Consider the following 18,831-nt stretch of genomic DNA (forward strand, 5'->3'; position numbering starts at 1 on the left):
CCTTATATAAGCTGCTGTTATAAAAAGGAAAAATAATGATTTCTAAGAATTTGATTGATTTGCTATTGTAGATAATTACAGAATTAGTGTTATCGCATGGAACAATCGTCATCAAGGGCGCGCTTAGATTGTATGCGGTCACAGTGAGTTTTATGAAAGGAAGATAACCTGTTGAATCAGAAAGAAACTATAAATAGATCCTGATAAACTAGCATTAATTTTTCAAAACCTGTGTCATTTTTTTGTTTGTTTTAATTTATTAGTTGTAAATGTCTTGGTGAAAAACTAAAAAAATGTCTACAACAGGGTGTATCAACGTCTATAGTTCACCCATTTAATTCGGAAAGAATTAACTTTAGTAAAAAAAAATGGTCTTACACAAAGCCCCAATTTAATTTGACTAAGAATCGCATGATGGTAACAGATTTAACACAACTTTCTCATCTAGATGCGAAATGAAACTAACTTGGTTATTTTAATTGAGAATCCCATATTTTTGTTGTACAGTTCGATTCTAGAGCTTATTTTTTGCCAGTTTTACTGAAAGGAAAATTTTGATAGGGTGAACCATTTCTAAGTTATGCCCGATGGAAGACGTGTGAGGGAGTTATGCTTTTTGTAACAAGATGGCCCACCCCATTTAATTCGGAAACGATTAACTTTAGCAAAAAATGGTCTTATACAAACCACAATTTAATTTTGACTAGGAATCGCATGATGGTAACAGATTTAACACAACTTTCTCATCTAGATGGGAAATGAAACTAACTTGGTTATTTTAAATGAGAATCCCATATTTTTGTTGTACAGCTCGATTCTAGAGCTTATTTTATGCCACTTTTACTGGAAGGAAAATTTTGATAGGCATTTCTGAGCCATGCCCGACGGAAGACGCGTGAGGGACGTTACTACCGGACGTTAGCATAGGTAATGACCCACGCTCACCTAATTCTGATATCAACGCAGGAAAATACGATGATCAGGATGTAACCTATCCGGAAACCTCTCTCTGAAAAAAGTGAAGAAAAGGATAATTAAATGAATTCAAAGGATATGCTAACCGTTAAGAAATCGTAAGCAACCCGTACAGAATAGACTCAGACCTTCCTCTCTCCCCAGCATCATAAGCAACAAGCATATCTCTTCTCTCGGCTCTTGAATACACTTTTGTTGGAAAGCTGAACATGAAATATATAATATATATATATATATATATATATACATAAGCCAATATATTTATTTATATAAGCTAAAACTAAACATGCCAAAAAAATTTCAGATCTCTCCTGTTATATATATATCATGAGAGATCTGAATGAACTGGTTGTTTTTTAATAAAGTAGCCAAATTTTTTTGACGTGTTTAGTTTTAGCTTGGCAAGTATTTTAATTTATTGCCCTANAGTTACGCCTGCACGAAACCACTAATGCAGCAACAAACGATTCTTCCCATATACAAATTCCGAGAATAGATTATAAGCATAAAATGTAGATTGTATTGTATGACCCCTTTCTTTCACAGATCCTCTCGGGACTCCGAACAGTACAGACACTTTAAATTAGAATCCTTGTGTAAAGTTGTAGTTTATATTGAATAAACCTTATTTTTAAAAAATTAGTTTCTTACATCGAAACTATAACTTATATATATATATATTATGCGATAGAATCCAAATGATTTCAAGAAGATTATCTTCGAGAAAATAACTTTATCAATTTTGTTTATCTAGTACTTAAATTGTTTATAACCTTGTGATGTATATTCTTTATAAAAGTATCTTTCATCCGTATGCACATATAAATAAATAATAAAACGAAAATTACAATAAAAGAAGTCATTGACATTCGAAATTTACCTAGACGTTTCATAACATCGAAACATTAATATTTGTAATTACATATTTACAATTAGATAAGAAAGCATAAACGAAATGGATGATACTACCATAACTTGGTCAAAACTTGCAAAAACAATCGGACATAATTCAGAAATGGTCGATCGAATCAAAATTTTCCTTTCCGAAGAAGAGGCAGAAAATAAGCTGTAGAATCGAATTCTACAATAAAAATATGGGATTCTTATTTAAAATAACAAAGTTAGCGTCATTTCCCAATTGTATTATAAAGTTATGTTAAATCAGTTACCATCACGCGATTCCTAGACAAAATTAACTTAGACCATTTTTTGCTAAGGTTAATTGTCTTTGAATTAAACGGGTGGCTAAAGAAGTTTACACACCATGTATATGTAGCTACAACAAGTAGAGAGTACTTTAAAATTTTTGGTTTAACAATTTTCTCTATTTACACCTCACTCCCCCCCGCGGATCTTACGGCTAGATAGATAGCTTCACACATATTGCTACATCTATAAGTACAACAAATTTTATTCTTTTGACATACACTCATAGACAAAAGCCGGACACTTTTATTTGTTTATTTTCCATAATTACTATGTATAAAGATAAAACTTGATTTAAACGACAACATTAATAACATGTTGGCTACTTTATAGGTTACTTTTACTTTTTAAATCCTTATCGGAGCCAAATTTTCGAACGAAAATTGTGTTTTTTGATGAAACAATAAATTTGAGGAACAAATTATTACTTTTTCTCAAAAGCACTGTATTAGGTCAAGTTCTCGCCCGGGCAGATGCGTTGGCCAACGAAGGACGAAGTCCGTTCATAGTCTTGGGTATGCCACGCTCTACCATCCACAACAGTCTTCAGCGTTTTAGGGGCTCCTGAAGTCTTGTTCGAAGAGAAGTTATCGACCGCGATGTACTACGGCTAGAGACGATAGGAAATCCTTGAAATGTAGTCAACTCCAAACGGTCAGGGTGGGCTTTAAAATAGTCATCAGAAGGCTTCGTGTTTATAGCCTAGTCTCTTCTAGACGACCCGCATCAGGTTCTTTACACTTGAGAAGCATTGAGTAGAAAGGCGACTTCGCAAATTAGAAACTAACTTGGACACTTGAACAACAGGGGGGGCTATTCTCTTCACTGGTTTGGTTTGTGGCAATCAGATAACAGGGACTAGTGTGGAGAACGCTTTGCTTTATGTGTCATGCATCAGACATTTCAAAGACAGTTATGGTATGGGATGGAAACAACGTCCCCATTCGCGCACCGAACTGATCGTCATGGATAGATCAACAACTGATCTGTATACATCTTTGAATGCACTACGGTACTATCGAGGAAGTTCTTCTGGAAGCCTGTGGTCACATGCGCTCCATTTATTAGGGGCAATTTGTTTTAATGATATTACTAAACCGCATTTAGTTAGAGCCCATTACTAGGAGGATTAGGGACCACCACAATGAATTGGTCAGCATGTTCTGACATGAATCACATAGAACTTGGGACATTAAAAAAGGACGAGTTAGAAATCATTCGCTGCCTCCAACATCTTCGAACCTCTCTTGTTTAGAAATGAGTTTCTGTTTCACAAGACAAAATCGCTTATTTACTCGATGCCTTAAGGTCTTCCACGAGGACTGAGGATGTAATACGCATTATAAAAACCAAAACTAGGTAATAAATTATTCGTTAAATTTTAATCACTATTTTCCGTTGTTTTGCTTTTCTTTCAAATCATCACAACTAAATAATTTTAATTAAACGCATGAATTTCTGCTCTCGTTTAATTTACTTTAAATGTATGTTATATATANTATAAAGAATATAGTATGTTAGTATTAAGTATGTAGTATGCTATACAAATATTATGAAAAAAAAATAGTTTGAAATAAACAACAAAATACTGTCCGGTTTTTGCCTTAGAGTGTATTTGTGGGTTAGGGTTTTACTTACTATTACTTTTTGTTTTTATTTTTGATTAAGATTAATTAATTGACTGTTAAGATGGTAAGGCCATTTTTAAAAATTTCGTTTATCCCCGGTCCGAAAACCCGCAACGGCTCTTGGACAAAGTGTGTTTGTAGAGCGAGGAATAACTGTATATGGGATAATTGCTTGACAATTTATTTCTGCCAGATACATAGCGGTGGTGGTCACGAAGGTACCCCTGGCAAACCTGTACGACATGCCTAAGAAGAACTGAAATTAAGTCTATTGGAAATTCAAAGCAAACCAAAACTGACCACGGGGTTGGGACAATGTTCCAAATGCCAGTCTGGGATAAATGATCAATGAAAACGATTTCACAAATTATAAAGCAAAATATTGAAGCGTTTGATTTTCAAAATTGGATAAATACATTTTTAAAGAAATTGTCCAAAAAACATTGAAAATTTTCACCTTTGAATCAATGAATTTTCTCCTGAATAACGTTGTTACGTAATTTTATTAGTGATTTCGTTTTGTTAACTTCATTTGAAAGTACTGAACAATCTGCAATTCATTTTTAAATTCCATTTATAAAAACTAAAGCACAACGTTTGAAACTTTGGAAATATTTGAAAGAATTAGTTCATTGTATTGCATGCCTTCTTAGCCCTAATAATTAATTGAATATAATTATTTTAAAAACAAGACGTAAAGTTTAAAGTTCTGAATCAAAATAGGCAATTATGTATATATATATTTACGTTCTAGTAGAGTTGAAAAATAACAATTGAACGTTATTTAAAAACCTGGAAATATCAACGTAAAGCATATTAGATGAAGTTTTTGTGAAATTTGACAAGTTGTAGGTATTTTTTAGTAACCTCAGTAGAACGTGCAATCATGACCAAAATTTTTTAATTTTGTAATTTTGACATGTTCCAACTGATATTGGCTAACATTTTATGTCATTCAGATTATTGCAAATAGAAATATCTTACAGCAAATTTAGCGTTCTTTCAAATGGTGCAATTGGATTTGTTGTAGTCTCAACATTTTGGAAGTTGTAAGCGTTTTTATGTGGTAAGGTAGTGAAAAGTTGAAAAAACCTAAATTGACGAATACCTTCAAAATAGAGAACTTTACGAAAATTTTCTCCTGGGCATTTTTTGCTCCAAACGAAGAGTAGAATCGATTCTCTGAGTTTCGTCAGAAGGAACTATATATAAGTTACGCCTGCACAAAACTATTAATTCAGCGACAAATGATATTACCCCTGTACAAATTCAAAGAATGTATTGTAAGCCTATGTAAGCAAAATACCCTTCCCTGTTCACTATTCCCATTACACTTGTGAAGACAGATTCAGACTAATCATATCCGTGAACAGGAAAGGTTCTTCTCAAATTGTAAGTGTGTTTAACTAATAAAGTTCTTTTTAAAAAGACTCTCGTTTAGTCAACACACGTAACTGGCGCAGTCGGTAGGACATCGCAAAGGTTTTTCAAGGGAATATTGGAAACCAATCGTGTCAACGGTGAATTTGCTGCATCGGACCTGATGAGGATGAAATTTAGTTTGTGAGTAGGAAATTATTGTATTTTATAACAAATTTATTGTTTTTAATTGTAAACGTTTTGGGTATTGTTATAACCTAATTAAACTTAAAATTATAACTTTAATATAATTGTATAATTATAACTTGTTGAAATGCCCAATTTTGCTGAATTAAAATTCATTTTGGATGCCATCCCTAACTTCGATGGCAATCCGAAAACTCGGACACAATTTACATTAAAAGTGGAAGAAGCACAAAACATTGTATCTTCTCTAACACCTCCTTTAACAAACAAACAAAAATCTATGTCCTACATACACATTAACAACAAATTAACATATAGAGCGAACGAAGCCCTAAGGAACATACAATTTGCAAACTGGGATGAGTTGAAGCAGTTTCTAATCAAAGAGTTTGGTGATAGGAAAGGACCGGCCAGCATTATCCTAGAGATAATGCAGATCGAAATATAAAACCCTTTCAGATCACTAAATTTAATAAAAGAAAAGTTTGACTCGTTCAGAGCAAAAATACTTACCGAAAAGGGATCAGATGAACAAAAAGCATACTTGATAGAATTTCAAGGAAAAAATTATAGCTACAAATTTCATCTGTTCATTAAAAGACCCCTTGCGTAATAATCTAGCAACCAGAAACTCACAGGCATTAACGGACATACAAAAACTATTATTAAACGACTTTCAGTACTTGCGCGAAAACAACAAAGACACAACACAAGTTGGATCGCAAAAATTTCGACCACCAATTAGTAAAGGGACACATTATAACTTTCCAAAGAATTTCAAACCTAATTTCCCCCAAAACATTTTTTTTAAACCACCAAATCAATACAAACAAAATCAAAACTTTTCTAAACAGAACACCAACACCAATGAGTATTTCTACTGGAAATAGTAACCAGTCAAACATTCATCCACAACCGCAAGTGTTCCAGATGGAAACACAGGAACACGAACCACATAGTCAAATAGAATCCACAGAGAATCATTTTTTAGGGCTTACTCAATTAGGAACAAATTTCAAATAATGAACAATCTTCGGACAACGAACTACCATATTTTATAGATCCAGAGACGAAAACTAGAATATTCATTGACACGGGAAGCACGCGTTCGTTTATAAATAAAATTTGTCGGTTTTGAATTCTGTAAAAATAATATAAAAAAGGATCCTTTCGAAGTGACCACTGTACATTGAACTTCAAAGGAATGCTATAGTACCTACTATCCATCTTAAATAACAAAAATAAAATAAAAAATTTTTTTGTTTGATTTTCATAATAAGTTTGATTTACTTCTGGGATTAGACAACATTAAGAAATTAAACATACAATTAGATTTTAAATCTAACAAACTTCATTTTAAAGGAAAATACATTCCTATTTTGTATTTTGATACGCGTTCTAGTCAAGAGAAGCCTCCAACAGGGAGTACACCGGTTGGATCTCAGATGACTAGTTACGTTCTGGAGTCCAGAAGCGAAAAAACTGTAAAAATAAAAGTAAAAAACATTAAAGATGGAGAAGGTGTATTAAATTAACAAAACGTAGCGAGAATAGAAATCCCACAACGCTTAGTAAAAATTAAAAATAATGAAGCATTTTGTAAAATGTACAACCCAAAGGATACTAGCATTAAATTAAAAATGACACAACCATTCGTGGTAAATAATCTAGAAGACTACGAAATTAAATCGCGGCATACGAGTTCAAAAATTAATAATAATTTTAACATGCTCGGTACAACAAAGAAACAAAAATTAGGTTTAGATTATGTAAACACGAACAATTTTAAACAACACTGGGAAAAATTCCGCACAGAACATAGTAACGCCGAAGAAAAAGAAATGGTTATGAAACTGGTGGATAATTATATGGACATATTTTATGAAGAAGGTACGCCACTTACATTTAGCAATAAAGTAAAGCACATCATACGGACAAGGGACGAAATTCCCATATATACAAAATCGTACAGATATTCGGACGTTCATAGAGAGGAAATCAATAGACAAGTTAATTCTATGTTACAACAAAAAATTATCAGACCGTCTTATTCTCCATGGAATTCACCAATCCGGATAGTTCCAAAAAAATTGGATATGTCTGGAAGTCAGAAATGGAGAATAGTAATTGACTACCGGAAACTGAACGATAAAACAATAGATGACAAATATCCAATTCCTAACATTACTGAACTACTTGACAAATTAGGGAGATGTCAGTATTTTACCACCGTAGATTTAGCCTCAGGTTTTCACCAAATCGAGTTGGATGAAAATAGCATTCAAAAAACGGCATTTTCAATAGAACGGGGCCACTATGAATGTCTTTCGTATGCCCTTCGGTCTAAAAAATAGTCCACCAACCTTTCAAAGGACAATGGACAACATACTTCGAGGCACAAAAAATGCTATAGTATATTTAGACGATATACTAGTATTTAGTACCAGTCTTCAAGAGCACATGGAAACGTTAAGGGAAGTTTTCGAAAAACTTAGAGGTGCTAATTTTAAAATACAACCGGACAAAACGGAATTTTTAAAACAGGAAGTAGATTATTTACGTCATGTCGTTACTCCGGAAGGTGTTAAACCGAATCCAAATAAAGTACGACCTATCCAAGAATATCCCCTTTCCAAAACAATAAAAGAAATTAAAGCATTCCTCGGTCTAGTCGGGCACTATAGGAAATTTACACCTGACTTTGCAAAGATAATGAAACCCGTAACGATGAACTAGATTATCGACCTGCTGGATACAAGAAGTCTTTTCAGAGGATCTTCGGAAGAGGTCAAAACAGAGAAAACTTCCTTACGGTTTTCGCCGAGCTTTCGACAGTTTTATACTGTCATCTTCAGGGCCTGTTTTATTATCATATAAACAAACATGTTGTTCATGTTTTAATTGTTTGTTTATATGATAATAAAACAGGCCCTGAAGATGACAGTATAAAACTGTCGAAAGCTCGGCGAAAACCGTAAGGAAGTTTTCACTGTTTTGACCTCTTCCGAAGATCCTCTGAAAAGACATAATGAAACCCCTTACACACTGTCTAAAAAAAGGAGCGAAAATTAACATCAACGAACCATCTTATATTAACAGTTACAATATTTGTAAAAGTATATTAATGAATGATCCAATTTTAAAATACACCGATTTTTCTCGTCAATTCATATTAACGACTGATGCCAGCAATGTGGCGTTGGGCGCAGTTTTGTTCCAAAATTTTGATGGAAAAGAATTGCCTATAGCTTATGCTAGTAGAACTCTCTGTGAATCCGAAACAAAATTGTCGATAATAGAACGAGAATTACTCGCAATTGATCGGTCAACAAAATATTTTAGGCCATATTTGTTCGGTAGGAAATTTGTCATACAATGCAGACCATTACAATGGCTGTTTTCTATGAAGGAGCCGAATTCTAAATTATTACGTTGGCGACTCAAACTGGAAGAATACAATTACGAAATTAAGTACAAAACAGGAAAATAGAACAAGGTAGCTGATGCTCTTTCGAGAATAGAATTGAATATACATGAAACCGGTGACGAAGTAATAGACTTAGTTAAATAATTAGAGACTTTTATTTACAAAATCCAGATCTCGAACCCGATAGATTAAATTTGGAAAACGAATCTAATATAAATCTAGAAAATGAATCCGTCACGGTCAATGTAGATGAACTTGATGGAAATGTAGGTGAAAACATCGACGATGACGATGCGACGGTACATTCCAACGGAATTGGAAATACGGTTACAAATATACCGATTATTGAGGGTCCGGTTAATTTCGGTAAAAATCAAATAATAATTTCAGAAGTCGAATTTAATCCGACAAAACCCAAAATTATTAAGTTGTTCGGGAATTCAAAAACGAGAATAAGCGTCCAATTTTCAAAGAACGATTTTACTAATGACGTTATTATATTTATAAAAGAATTCATCGTGCCTAAAACGGCATATCACTTGTATTTCGAGTCAGATTTATACGAAAAATTTGCGAAAGTAATAATGGAGGTATTCACTTATACAGAACTAAAGTTTTTTAAATGTACAGAAAAACGTATCGATGTTTCAGAGGAATCCGATATCAATGAAATTATAGAGAAATATCATATTTCAAAAACAAAACATAGGGGCATCACGGAAACGGAAAGTAGAATTAAATGTATTGGCCTAATATTAGTAAGTCTGTACAGGAATTTATTAATAGATGTGAAGTATGTCTTTTAACAAAATACAATAGACAACCCATGAATTTAAAGTACAATTTGACTCCGACACCAAGCAGACCTTTTGAGATTGTTCATATTGACACAATTACGCTAGAGAATAAAAAGTTTTTAACAATAATATAAACAACTTTTTCTAAATTTGCTCAAGCCTACAAAATAGAGTCGAATCAAGCAATCGAAATAGTGAATAAATTAATAAAAATTTTTACATCTTACAATGTTCCAAAGACTGTTGTGTCAGATAACAATGTAAATTATACTAGTTTGGCATATAATCACTCGCTTCACTCAGTAACAAAATTAAAACCTATTGAAATAATCATTGGGCTTTACAGAACGAATCTAATTTTAAAATCAATTTAGAACAACAAATTTTAAGTAACTATGTCAGTAATCATAAAAGGAAAATAGATTTGTTATATAAAAAGATCAATGAAACTTCTTTAGTGCATAAAGACCATATTATCAAAAAACGGAACGAAAACAGAATAGAAATACCAGAAGTAAATATACCGAACGAATTTTTGTGAAAGTCAAGCAAAAACAAAGACTAAATACAAAAAGGAGAAAATAAAATCCATAAATAAGAATCTAAAAACTGCCGAAATCATCCCAAGTCATCACAACACAATAGACAAAATATGCATATCAAATATTAAAAAACCAAGAAAATTAACAAATTCTCGCGACATTCCAGGTTCTTCCCACTCCTCTTCTGGACCACAACCAGAGGAATCAACATAATTGATATTACAAACGGCATTGGCATAATTCCCGTAAACCTTGGATTGGCAAAGTTGGAAATTTCTGAACATACTGAAATAATTATTCATTATTTTAGACTAAGGAAATTGTTTAATCAATTAGATTATTTGGAAGAATTTTATAACCATGTATTGATTGTCTACTCTAATAATATTTTGTTAAATAGTAAAAATGTAGATTATGTAACTGATAATAGTTGTAAATCAAGACATATTGTAAATACTTTAAGATTAATTAATCATACAAAAAATGTAATTGCAGAAAAGTTAGAAATAGTTTTTGTAAAAAATTAGAATAATACTAGAATGAAAAGAGGTTTATTTAATGGTATAGGATGTATTTTAAAGATATTAACTATTTTCTTAAACCCAAAACGCATATTCATAATATAAATATAGAGTGGCGCTCTCAACACGACACGCAAGAATGACACAATTACACAGAAGACAAACACTTTGAGCCCTGAAGATGATCTCAATAAAAGATCGAAACGTTGGCACGGTAAAGAAAATGTTTTTCTGAAACCTACATCACACCAGACCGCATCTCACGATTTCTGAATAANTATGGCATTTATGATGCCATATATATGATTTGAAAGGTTGTAAACTTTTTTAAAAATTACAGGTGAAGTTTTAGCTATAGGATATGCTGGAAATAGGTTGCCTGTTTCAATATCACTGGAAAAGGGTTGATCAAAACTAAAAGACTGTCAGAAGAAAGCTGAATTTGTAGAACTAGAAGATAAATCAGATGATGTAGTGAATGATAAGCAATAGCATATAAAGTGCCACACTTGTTTTTTTTTTACCATTTTACCTATATAATAATGTTTTTATTTAAAAACAGTAGTTCAATTTTTAAAACGTGATATCATCGTGTAAGACAAACTAACTAGCCAAATATAGAATATATAACATGTTTTTTAACATTACATTTAACACAGCTTTTTGTCTGATTTGATTAATGTGTCTTTGTTGAGATTTGCTTTGTTCTACATATTTTTGGTTATGATAGTACCTATTTTTTTTCTTCTGTTAGAGGTTTATCGCTTGTGCTTCTTGTTTTAAATATCTCGAACCTAATCTCTCAAATATCTTTATCGGCGGTTTAGATCGTAAATTATTTTTTGCTTATATGAGATATGTAAATTATTTTATCTACTATTCTTCCATTGTTTCATGTTTGGTTGTGGCTGTGAGTTTTTTCGTGTGTTTGCTGTATACAGATAAAAACTACGTCTTTATTCATTCACGTCTACTTCCTGAATCGACGTATATTTATATCCGATAGATAACGCTATTATTTCCTTTCAAGATCTATATTAAAAAATCATTGGGGATAGTTAATCGTTCTAACATTGTCAAATAGTAAATCACGTATTGCATTTCGTTAAAATCGTGTGTGATTATGGCTCTGTGGGGGAAACAATGTTAAAAATTATTCCAAAAAATGCCATTAAAGAAAATCAACTTTTCTAACAATTCGTGTTTGTATTTTTTAGAATTTATTTGTTAAATTATTGGCCAAGAATGGTGTTGTTGGTCACAGAACCGGTGATAATCAGGAGAACAACTGTCACCTTGAACAGTCACGGATGATTAAAATCCCAAAACTTTCTACTCTTGTACTAGTAGAACTACAGTTCTCCTAGGTTTTTCCGAAAATTCAGCCGATTTTTTTCCAAATAATGCCAAATTTACGCAACCAAAACAATAGAAATTATTTCAGTTCAGGATTTTAAATTTAAAATCTACTGTTTTACAAAGGGAAATTACATACATCATTACATTACATTCCACACATCAAATACTTTTCACATAGTCTAATTTTCCAACAATTTAGCTTTCCTTTTCCTATTTATCCCCTTTCTATATAATCCTGAAAGAATAATCTGGCCGAACTATTACCAACACATTGTTCCCCTTTGTCGGCTTTTTTCACTTAAAAGGAGCCGACGCCTTGCACAAAATTGTCTTTTATATACCGACTTCCTTCCCCACCCCCTCAAAACCAAACATATATAAACATGAAACAGCAAAATCTCACTGGCACTCTCAACACGACACACAAGGATGGCACAATTACACAGAAGACAAACACTTTGAGTGAGTAGAAATACTTTGTTTGAATATAAAATATATTTTGCATTGTATAAATTCACTTATCCACATCCTAAATGTATTTGTTAAATGTAAACATTGTTTGTAAATCCCAGGCCCTGAAGATGATCTCAATAAAAGATCGAAACGTTGGCACGATAAAGAAAATGTTTTTCTGATACCCACATCACTCCCGACCGCATCTCACGATATCTGAATAATTATCGATTAACGGTCACTAATCTCTACACATGTATGTACTGTTTTGTGGTTGGTCTGTTATTTTAATGTGGTTGGAGGAGAGAAATATACTTAATTTGAGTGACAGTGTATGGACGAATGGAATGGATTTTGTGTGATTAAGTTGATGATGTGTTGTGTACTGTGGAGGATGTTGTTTTATCTAAAATACTTCATTCCTGACCACTCCTCACGAATAATAGGTAAGTGTATAATGATTGATTCGCTACTTGCATTTGTAATTTTTTTTTCAAGTGATATTATTTGTATACGTTTTGCTAAGAAGAAATTTTAGATTAAATTTAAGCTTTTAAGTTAATATAAGAAATTTTTAATATAATTTGTATCTATGTTGTGTATGTTTAATCAAGAGTAGGTTAACAGCCGTGAAGAAAAAAGTTAAATAATTTATACAATTTAGATTAATTGTTGACAAATTTTTTGTGAATGGTAACTAGGAGAAGCTAGATTTCCCGGGTATTCCGAAGTTATAGAGAGTACGTGAAAATCATTTCATTGATAACCACAATCTAGGTTTCCACTGGTGACCTATCTTTCTAATATAGATTGTTTATCAACGGGATAAAGTTCTGTTAATTAAAAATAAAGGAACCGTATAAAACTTATCGTCACCGCTTTAAGATTACATTCAATCGAAAACAAACGGGCGGACGGGGGTAAAGAACAATTTAAAACTTCAACACAACAAATTCGAAGAACGAAATAATTATAATTTTGTTCTATTTATGTATAAAGAGCGAATCAGTTAGCTGTGATAGTTTGTTTTCGTTATAAATAATGTTTGGATTACAAACTGTGACATAAACTAAATAGTAACCCGTAGTTAATTCAACAGCTTTGACGTTGATACTTAATTTTCAACACTTTAAGTCCAACAATTCTTCAGATCAACCCGTTCATGTAAAATAGAGACTTTTCATAGTTAAATTTATGCAAGTGATAATTATATAACTAATATTTTATGTCCGAAAAGAAGGATAAGGAATAGTAGCTATTGTAATAAATAAAATGAAAGTAATTTGGACATATTCAAAGCAGGCAGTCTAAATAAATTGCGCTCCTTTTTCTAAAGTTACGTTTAAAAAATAAAAATAAATACAATTTTAAAGAAACACAAAAATTACTAACAAGAGTTTACTTAAAGATCAAACAAAAACTTACCTTTTCTTTCGAAAAAAAAGCAAACCATCAAATGACTAGAAAACAGTGAATATACGAACACTAGGTATGGTCTTGAAGAAGAAAGCAAATTTAGTTAGATCACAGCCAAGTTTTTAACCTATTTTAAGGTCATCATCAAATCAATCTTAAATATGTCTACAGATTAACACTTTTAAGTGTTTTACAGGCGATCTCAAATTTTCTTGAACTCAGTCCGTACATTGCCAAGGACTGTAACCTGTAGGTTCGTGGGTGAAAAAATAGTCGATGTGTCTAATACTGAAAACAAGGAATATACAATCATATTATTAACGAAGATTTAATTAAAAGGCCAATCATAAAAGCTATACTTTTGCTTTGATCTCTTGGAAAATAAAAACTAAAATCTAACGGAAACGGCGAGAGTTGGTGGAGCAAGGTGTACAATCTATGACCGACCACATTGATAACAGCTTTTAAATCATTAAACAAAATTTTTTTCATTTCGTTTTTTTGAAAAAATAAATAAATAGGAAATCTTAAGGAAACCTTCTAACTTTGTAACAATCAAACAGTTCTTCTTTTGTCTTATGGAAAATAACAAATAAAATCTAAAGGAAACTGTGATGATAGACGGAGATGTTCAGGATCTTTTTAACATACGTTTAATCCGTAAACCAACTATAAAAATTTCCTATTGGTCTCTTTGAAAAATTGCAAATCTTAAGGAAACCCTGCAAAAATAGGCGGATCAGAATATTCAGGCTCCGGCTAGATTATCAGATTAGTAACAAATATTTCAACCTAGATCAAACAAAAAAACTGTACATTTTCTTATTTCTCCTCAAAAACAAAAAATAAAATCTAAAAGAAACTGTGAATGACCACGAAAATCAGACTATAAACAGCAAAAACGACTTTTCCTTAGTTATAATAAAAAGTGGAAATCTTTAGGAAACCTAACGAGAATACGCGGAGCGCAATGTTCAGGATGCGATTTGAAAGGTAAACAAAGGTTTAAACCAAAGAGCTCGAGATTCACCTTACTAATCAATCAGATTATGAACACATTACCAAAGGCATAATTCAACGGCCAACAATAAAAACTAGGCTTTTTCTTTTGTCTCATGGACTTTTCCTTTGGTCTATTAAAAAAAATGAATATTTGAAGGAAACCCACCGAGACTAATACTATGATTTACGAGTGAATCCGCTAATCCCTCGTCAACGCGACTTTCCGATAAGAAGTGGGGACTTGTGAAAAATATTGCAACACTACTAAATATTATCATAATAAATACTCTAAGAAAACAATTTTAAATTATGAATTAATTTGTATGTCATAAGTATATGTTTAAAATTGGGGGTAAATCAAAATCTGTGATATTATTTATGCGTTTATCTCCATGTATATTTTTCATTTTTTATTTCAAATTTCTCAAACCAATCTAATTTCCCTTCCTTTGTTGAAACTGTAAACTGTTGTATTGAAATTGTGTTTTGTTTTGTTGAAAAAGTCTCCACTTAGACTTTTTCGAATCCCTTTTGTCCCACCCCTCAACCCAAATTATTGGGAAAATCGCTATAGAGTAATTGATAAAACACAGTAAACAATTTTTTTTTTAAACAGCGATAACCATGTTCCGCGTCCAGGGCAACGAACATGAGAGTATACTACAACTGGGCGGTACTACTAGAATTGTTCTGGCTCCGATGTAAATGATAAAAAGAAGGTATAGAACGATGGCCCATCAACAAAACTATACGCTTTCTTTAACCAATTTAAAAATAAAAAATATAATCTAAATAAAACTGTGAAAATAAGAGGATGAGGATGTTCAAGTTACGTCGATATTACTAACAAATATTTCATTGAACAACAACTAAAAAACGATTGACTTGGAATCCCCACACAAGGTTGAAAAAACAGCAAACAAACCGACGTTATAAATTATTAAAAAGACTACTTGACTCGCGATTAAACATTAAAAAAGAAAACTTTTAATTTACAAGACAATATTATGACGGTTGTGAAGTGTGGGGATCAACCAAAGATTCCAATTCCCAACGTCTCCAATCAATTCAATCTAAAATTATTCGGAAATCGTGAGATGCGGCCTGGTGTGACGTAGGTTTCAGAAAAACATTTTCTTTGTCGTGCCAACGTTTCGATATTTATTGAGACCATCTTCAGGGCCTGGGATTTACAAACATTGTTTAAATTTAACATTTTTTTGCATTGAATAAATTTACTTTTTTCCACATCCTATATGTATTTGTTAAATTTAAACAATGTTTGCAAATCCCAGGCCCTGAAGATGATCTCTATAAAGATCGCAACGTTGGCACGACAAAGAACATTTTCTTGTTTTCGTGAAACCTACGTCACACCAGACCGCATCTCACGATTTCCGAATACTAACAGTCACTAATCATCACACATAACTACAAAACTATAATTTTTACTTGGTTTCTTGTAATAACAAAAAATGAAATCTATCCAGGCAACAATAAAATAACAAATGTTTATTTTATGATAAAATAACAAAAGTTTAATGCAAATACCAACAAATAAATCTATACATTTTTCTTCTTTTTCCGACTTTACAAGGTTCGGAATATTTTCAGCAAGGTTTCTTCATCAGTAGAAAGAGAAAATTAAGGATGCCGAATTTATCAGAAAATCTCAGATCAAATCTCATTTATTTACGCAATACAAAATAAAAACCTCACCATCCTATATTATTACCAAATGAGGATGTTATTAATTTTTTTTATTTATTAGTAAAGATAGTAATAATTATATATAGTTTCCCTTCGGTTGGAGTTTGGAAGCGTGTATTGATATTCACTTTTAATGAACACATAATAATAATAAAAAAATGTAATTAAGTAAAGAAATCAGTAACATTAACAGTAACAAAACCGTTCGGTGTTATTGTGTATTTTTTTAATGAATATTTTTTACTATAAGAAGTACCATTCTAGTATAATTTTGACTGAAACATTGTATATTTTAGCGTAAATTATTGCTACATATATATNTATAACTTTTGAGTTTTATATATATAAAGCTCAAAAGTTAATTAATTGACTGGAAACAAGCGAAGTTTGTCAAATAGAAAGTCATAGATTAGAGCGTATGTAGATAAACAATTTATGACTCGTGAATAAGAACTGATGGAAAGTAGGAGGCATTGTGTTGCTATCGTCTTTTTTCTTTTTGCACAATAAACATACATTTTTCTACTACAATAGTAGTTTGTTTAAGATTAGTAGGTAAATCTTTTGTGGTTTTTCAAATGTTTATCTTCAGTAGTGGAAATGTTTATATATTCTGCTGTCTCACATTGATTTTTCTCTGTTTCAAACTTATGCTATCTGTAAAAATGATTGTACCTTTTGTTAGTATCCGTCATGTCATTTGGTCCTGTTGATCCAGCTCCTCATGAGACACTGGCTGCTGGTAGAACCGGCTCGAATAGACTCGGTCTGTGATTCAGCTTAGCTTGCCAGAGAGCGCAGTTTGACCCGATTAGGTCTAGGATTAAGGTCAATGTCGGAAGATCCGCTTTCGTTGGAGTATCACCTTCTTCCTGGTTTATAGGAAATCAGCAGGAGTTGAGTGACCGAAATCGCTACGATAATGCGTTCGAAGATGATCAATTAAGATCAATCCGCTTAAATTTGTTTGATAGAATGAAAAATCAGTTTATTTTTTTCTCTTTTAGTTATTTGATATAAGCAGAAAAGTAAGATGAACTAGATTTTTTGTATAATGGTTAAAATAAATAGAAACACTTCACAATCAACTAACATACTGTAATCGATAAAAATGAAAGTTTTTAGATCGAATTAAGACTTTTTGTATTTCACAATATTGAATTAAGTAGAAACACGTTTGGCGAAGCACCAGTGAGGGCAGTGGAGCAAACCACTTTTGGCAAACTGATTTTTACTTAAAGAGAAGATTTTCTACCCATTTGTATATATGTCGGATTCGAATGCAGGGCCGCCGAAGATGAAATTAAGTCATACAGTGTCATTAAATACGTCTTTCAATTCCACTGTGAGGAGAGTAAAGCAGACCGCATACGGCAATCAGATTTTTATATAAAGAGAACTTCATGGCAAAATGATGTTTACCTAAGTAGCTGATGTAAACAGTGATGATAATCATAATGTATTTAACTGGTAACAATCAACTAACTGCTAACTTTGAATTTTTTTTAGAGGTAATGATAATCTACTATATATAGATACTATATATAAACAGCTAGAATTAAGATATAGAAAGTAAATATTTTCAATTAATTAATCTTTAATTAAGGTTTTTGGTTTACATAAAAAAAATCAGTGTCACGAGCGGGATTCGAACCCACGACCTTCGGCTAAATACGCCACTGCTCTACCACTTGAGCTATCCTGACTTCGATCCTCTCGGACACCAGCTCCCATCTCATCCCTACCTTTTGAATTTTCCCTCCTTTTTGCCATTTTTCAAGTGTAATCTGTTTGATTCTGGACGACAAATGAAATGGCCATGGAGAGCTTTAGTGAAGTATACTTCATTTTGCTTATTACATCTATTAGGTTTCGTGTCCGATTGACCAATACAAATAAAAGTATTTAGCCGAAGGTCGTGGGTTCGAATCCCGCTCTTGACACTGACTTCTTTATCTCCACCAAAAACCTTAATTAAAGATTAATTAATTGAAAATAATTTATTTCGTCAATCGGACCACGAAACCTAATAAAAGTAAATATTGTCGGCAAAGATATCGGGTTGTCCGGAAAATAATGCAGGATTTTAAGTTTTCATTAAAAAAAATCTATATAAAATATTCTGTTTACGTTTACAGGATTACTCATTTGTATGAATGTCAACACTTATTAATCCTCTTCCAAATGATATTGTTTGTTTACCTCTGTAGCATTCCGCTACTTGGAAAT

The 18,831-nt window shown here is 32.1% G+C and overlaps 1 protein-coding gene and 1 long non-coding RNA gene across 2 annotated transcripts in view; one reads left to right on the plus strand and one right to left on the minus strand.

Moving 5' to 3' along the window:
• The window catches only part of LOC106665030 (solute carrier organic anion transporter family member 4C1), a 44,543-nt gene extending 27,175 nt beyond the window's left edge, over nucleotides 1-17,368 (minus strand). Inside the window, exon 1 of the mRNA XM_014391178.2 lies at nucleotides 17,278-17,368. Within this exon, the coding sequence (XP_014246664.1) occupies nucleotides 17,278-17,297 (20 nt within the window). The 5' untranslated portion in view covers nucleotides 17,298-17,368. The remainder of the gene's footprint in view (nucleotides 1-17,277) is intronic.
• The window catches only part of LOC112127692, a 31,299-nt gene continuing 17,484 nt past the window's right edge, over nucleotides 5,017-18,831 (plus strand). The window contains exon 1 of the long non-coding RNA XR_002910688.1: nucleotides 5,017-5,372. This is a non-coding gene — a long non-coding RNA (uncharacterized LOC112127692). The remainder of the gene's footprint in view (nucleotides 5,373-18,831) is intronic.

Source organism: Cimex lectularius, unplaced genomic scaffold (assembly GCF_000648675.2).
Source record: "Cimex lectularius strain Harlan isolate CLEC.00 unplaced genomic scaffold, Clec_2.1 scaffold174, whole genome shotgun sequence".
In the NCBI taxonomy this organism is placed as follows: Eukaryota; Metazoa; Arthropoda; class Insecta; order Hemiptera; family Cimicidae; genus Cimex; species Cimex lectularius.